Consider the following 5,529-nt stretch of genomic DNA (forward strand, 5'->3'; position numbering starts at 1 on the left):
ATTAAGGGTTGTGCTTTTTACCAAAACCAAAAGACAACAAATGACCGGGACAGAGAAATTATGGAGAAGATATGGTCATAAAGATGGAGCGTTTATTCGGGTAATTAACCACAATTAAGGAGCAGTAAATAGCGTCAATGGAGAATATTGCGCCTTAATAATGAAGATTATCCCACCGTTCAAGCAAACTATATAAGGAGCTGCCAAGATTATTCGAGGACACCTTCATACACATTGCAAGCAACACAAATACAATGCTTAGAGATAAAATAAAATATTGTGATCGTTATAGATATATTCTCTAAAATCATAGTGAAATAAAGGAGATGAATTATTGTTAACATGTACTCCCTCCGTTTCAGTGATATGTTTACACTTTCTTTATTTCCCCTCATAAAAATGAAGTGTAAACGTATCACTAGAACTAGGGGTGGGCATAATCCGGTCCGGACCGGAAAAATGGACCGGTCCGGACCGGAATCTAGTGGACCGGAACTGGAATTAAAAATTCCGGTCCGGTCTCCGGTTCACCATTTTCCAAGATTCCGGTACTAGAACTTATCTCCTTTATTATTTGCAGTGTTGTACGGGACGTTGATAACATCGTCGACGATAATGTGGATGATGATATCGTTCTTCACCGACGAGTGGAAGTTCAGTTACACCTATGCCGCTGGAATCCGAAACATTTGGTCAGGCTCAATATTAGTATTGCCGCTCCTACTCATCCATTTAGTTACCACTTTCACCGGAAATTACTACATGATTACTTGCGGCTCTCTTTTATATACCATCGTAAGTCCAAGTAAACTTATTGATCCTATCTCTTCCGGAAAATGCAGGCGGTGCTCTTGAACTTTGATATTTTGTCCGAAATACCCATTTTTGTTATTCGGAAAATTTTAAGAGGCTATAACTCGTGTTTACGTCCTCAGAAAGTGACGATTTTTTTTTTTCAAATTTATTATCTATTCGAGAACTACGACTACTTGAAATTTTTTTTGACGAGTTTGGAATTCGTGACCAACAGATATGGTCCCTCAAAGTTTGTTCGGTAAAAAAAACTTTTGACGTCCAAAACTCCTAGCCACGGGATCCAAATACGACAATTTTTTTTTCAAATCGTAGTTCTCGGAAAGATATCAACAACATCAGAGCCTTAATCCCAAAATGATTTGGGGTCGGTTGACATGAATCATCCTTTCGAACCGTTCATGGGTGAACGCACGCTTCAAAAAATTCCGATTCATGTACATAAAATGTGACTAAGTTTTTATGCTGGCTGCCACAGACCTACCGCAACCCTCCTCCTTTATCCGGGCTTGGACCAGCAGTGAATGCCCGAAAACACTCACAGGCGGAGTTAGTTCTCGGAAAGATATCAATTTGAAAAAAAAAAAAAATTATCACTTTCTGAACTCCTAGACGCGAGTTATAGCCTCTTATAGATTTTCAGAACAAAAAATTGAATATTTCAGGCAAAATGTGAAACATTAAGAGCATCGCGTCCATTTTCTCTATCTCTAACATGAACTTTGGTGTTGCTTGATTTGTTAAAGGGGTTAGGAATACTTTCAGCATCTAATCCACCGGCGAGCTGTGAGGGCATAACTCTTCAAGTAGTCTCAACATGTGCGATAAAAGAGAAGATGACTCTGTATGCAGGATTAGTCATCTCAATGGTGGGTCTGGCTGGTATAGGAACCTCTCTGATCGAGTTTCAAGCAGAAGATGCTTTGAAACGACCGAAGGAGGAAGCCGATCGCGTTGTTGAAAAATCAATTGCAGGATCGTATTGGTACATGTTTATGGGCTTCGCTCTCTTAGCGTTTTTAACTCTAACTATATGCATATACTTCAATCTGATAAAATCATGGCATTCTCGGTTTGTAATAACGGCAGTGTTTGTGGGGGTTGCGACCTTTTGGTTCATTATTGAAAAAAGCACATATGTCGCTGAAACAGATCGGCTACAAGGTCACAAGAGCACGTTGATAGTCATAGTATTGAGAGTCTTGGTGGCGTCGACATGTAAACTATTTTACAGGCATCCGGGGAGTGACAATCTATATAAGGCTCAAGTTGATGAAAAACCATTGGAATCGACCAGAGGCCTACGGTGTTTTGACAAAGCTGCTATTATTAAACCAGGCAATTTAGTACAAGAGCAAGAGAAAAATCGTTGGACATTGTGTACCGTAACAGAAGTTGAGAAGGCAAAGATGATGTTTCATATGTTACCGTTATGGGGAACATGGATATTATTGGGAGTGGTATCGTCCTTGGGAGATTCCTACTTCCAGGAGCAAGCGAATCACTTAGACAAAAAACTCGGAAAACTGAAGACCCCTCTGGTAGCGCTCCTGGCCTTTCAGAAATTAGCCGGTTTTGCGTTTGGATACGCATTTGAATGGGCATGTAACAAGATTGTTCCTGAGAAGTATAAACGAGTACGTGCAGCAATTGTGGTCGCACTAGCAATGGTTTTTTCTATTTTATGTTGCATTGTCGCTACCAAAGTTGAAGAAAGACGACTACAGGTGGTGCTTAGGGCTGGCTTAATCGACAAGCCAAACAACCGGATTCCCATGACCATATATCTACTGGTACCACAGTTCATGTTGTTGGGTGTATCTGAAACATTGTTTATTCTAGGCAGCCAAGGTTTTGTCCGCTCATTCATACCTGTTAGTATGATAAGGTACATGATTCTTTCCACAGAAGCTATTAGGGGAGTTGGGCGAATAGGGAGCGTTCTCTTTGTTTTTCTAGTCGGGAAGATTAACCATCGGAAAAATCAGCCTGATTGGTTTCAGACGACATTGAACACAAGTCGATTAGACAAATATTATTGGGTTCTTGCTCAGTTAAGTACTCTCAGCTTTGTTGCATATCTTGTAGTCGTTTGCTGGTATTTCTACAGAGAGTCTAAGAGGGCGGAAGCTGATGACCGCGTTGGTAAAAGTGAGCATTCAAACTTCTTTGAAGATGCCAAATTTTGTTGTCTTTGATCCAATTCGAAGATTGATAGAAAAATATTACGATTGTGCTCTATCGCTATCCTTGTTGTAAGCATGTACTTACAATGTGTGTTGTTTTTCTTAGACTATTTAATGTTTTCGCAATTTTGCAAATTTACTTTTGTCAAACATTTTTTTGAATAATGTTTTATTTTCCTAACCTAATCGGTTTGTCTCCTTGTTGCGGTATGGGTCTTTTGTTAGGTTCTTGAAGTGTTTGTCGGGTCCTTCCATGTGGTGTCTCTGGGTGATTGCTTTCTGTTTTGTGAGTATCCGAGTAGGTTTGTGTCGGGTTTTCGGTGGGGTTGGTGGGTTTGGAGGTGGTGGTTTCTTTTTTAACTATGTCGGCTAAAGTTTTTTTACCTTGCTGTTTGTATTTGTTGCTAATAATCTCCTCGTATATACTCCCTCTGTCCCGGTCATTTGTTGTCCTTTTCCATTTTGAGGTGTCTCAGTCATTTGTTGTTCTTTCTATTTTAAGAATGAATTCGATGAGTAATTTGATCATTCACACCCACTTTACTCCACTTGTCATTTAGTCATTGGCCCTCTCCCCCTTTCCTTGGTCTTTGTGCCAAAACCAAAGGACAACAAATGACCGGGACGGAGGGAGTAAGACTTTGTTGTGGCTCTTGGGATGGTTGTCATCTCTTTAGGAAAGTGTTAAATCGAATAAATGGTTTTGATGGTGCGATGATGCCGTTCTCTTTGGTTCGTGGCGGTTTCATCCAAGATTGGTTTTGAGTGGTGTTTTTGGCTCGGAATTTGGTTGATGGTAGATTGCTAGAGGGGCTGACTTCGTTCCTTTGTGCATGCTGGATTTCTTGATCCATTGGTCCTATGATCAAAGGGGCCGATATCTAAGGTGTAGGAGATTTATCTCCGCCGATGGCAGACTTCGTCGTCTTGCTCGTCACTTTGTCTTTCTACACTCTTTTCGCAAGAGTGTAAGTACATATGGTTATTGTCTTTCTGCGGCTCGTATGTATCAATGGGATTTGGAGGTCTCTTGTGCTGATGGAGCTCGAACTATAGCTCGTCATTCTTATGTCTGTCCCTATTAGACCTTTGTAGTTCTACTCAGTTCTACTATTGTAGTTTTAATTCCAAGTAATGTTCATGTAGTTTCTATGTGTGGCTTGGTAGTACCATATACGGTTATTAGGCGTCTGGTGCTCTACTTAGTCGAATGGTAAGTTTTTCGTTGAACCTATTGATATTGCAGAAGGACTGGCCATGCACTTTTGGGGGCTAATTTTGAAGGCAAAGCCCACTAAAAAATTGGGGTGACCGAGTTAAGCTATTTGATAAGTTTAAAATAAATAAATTCTACTGTTTAAGGTACAACTATCGTACATATGATGAGAAAACTATAACCACTCACTTTAAAAAAAAAAAACTAAACCAACCCATATTTTTTTTTGGTAAAAGGAAGCGGGAAATACTCATAAAAAGAAAGCAAATAACCAAAAACAGAACTAAACAAACATAAATTAACAAGGAACTATTCTAGGCCACGAAACGCTACCAATGTCTTGTTACGTCAATCCAAATAGTTGTCTCGGTATATCATTTGGTTCAATAATCATTAACTGCGAATTTTGAGAGATGCCTCAGTTCGCAAGCCAATCCGCACATCCATTAGCTTCTCCCCTCGGCATTCCTCGAGCAAAATCATCACTTTATTATACACTTTAAATCCACTAAAAAGGTGTTTGGTTGGCTACTTTGGAATGGAATGAATTGTGTTCATTCAAGTGTTTGGTTGGGTGATTTTGGAATGGAGTTAGATACCCAATGAATTCTTACTCCACCCCAACCCCTCGGAATCTCATACCCACCTCTTCTCCTTGGATTCCAACTCCATTCCTTCATACTTATTATTAAAATGAACCAAACACGTTTTTAAAGGAATGGAATTAGAACTTCATACTTCTATGATTTCTCATTCTAATCCATTCAATTCCTAAGCAGTGAAATAAACGACCCCTAAATTGTGTCCATTGGGCAAGATGTAGGCGCGTAGCTAATAGCCTAATACCCAATCTATCTTTAGGGTAAGATTATTGGTAGTCTTGAGACAAGACTTTGGTGAGTCTTAAGACAAGACTCACTCAAGACTACCAATAATCTATCATACTTTTAATAAAGTCTTGACAAAGTCTTGACAAAGTCTTAAGTAGAGTCTTGAAAATCCAAAACTTAACTTAAGATTCTACATGAGTCTTGACCCCACTATTAAAAGAAGACATCCAATGAAAGAATGACAAGTGTTATACTCCATCCGTACCATACCAAAGGTAACACTTACTATAAACGGACGTACCACACCAAAGGTAACATTCCTTATTTGGCCCACAACATTACCAAATTATCCTTATACCCATTTGATATTTACACAAAATGTCATTATATACCCCCACCTAACAACCCACAATTAAACCCACAATTACATACCCCACCTATTTTTTCCCTCTTTACCCTTACTTTTTCCACCTTTTCTTAAATA

The 5,529-nt window shown here is 39.4% G+C and overlaps 1 protein-coding gene across 1 annotated transcript; it reads left to right on the top strand.

Annotated features, from left to right (window-relative positions):
- Positions 1-1,649: 1,649 nt before the first annotated feature.
- Positions 1,650-3,011, top strand: LOC141590783 (protein NRT1/ PTR FAMILY 5.5-like). The gene has a single exon (XM_074411341.1). The coding sequence runs from the start codon at positions 1,650-1,652 to the stop codon at positions 3,009-3,011; it is 1,362 nt and encodes a 453-aa protein (XP_074267442.1).
- The last annotated feature ends 2,518 nt before the right edge of the window (positions 3,012-5,529 follow it).

Source organism: Silene latifolia, chromosome 7 (assembly GCF_048544455.1).
Source record: "Silene latifolia isolate original U9 population chromosome 7, ASM4854445v1, whole genome shotgun sequence".
In the NCBI taxonomy this organism is placed as follows: domain Eukaryota; kingdom Viridiplantae; phylum Streptophyta; class Magnoliopsida; order Caryophyllales; family Caryophyllaceae; genus Silene; species Silene latifolia.

Coding starts and splice junctions, on each gene's coding strand:
- LOC141590783 (XM_074411341.1), top strand. CDS start 1,650: ATGACTCTGTATGCAGGATTAGTCATCTCAATGGTGGGTCTGGCTGGT.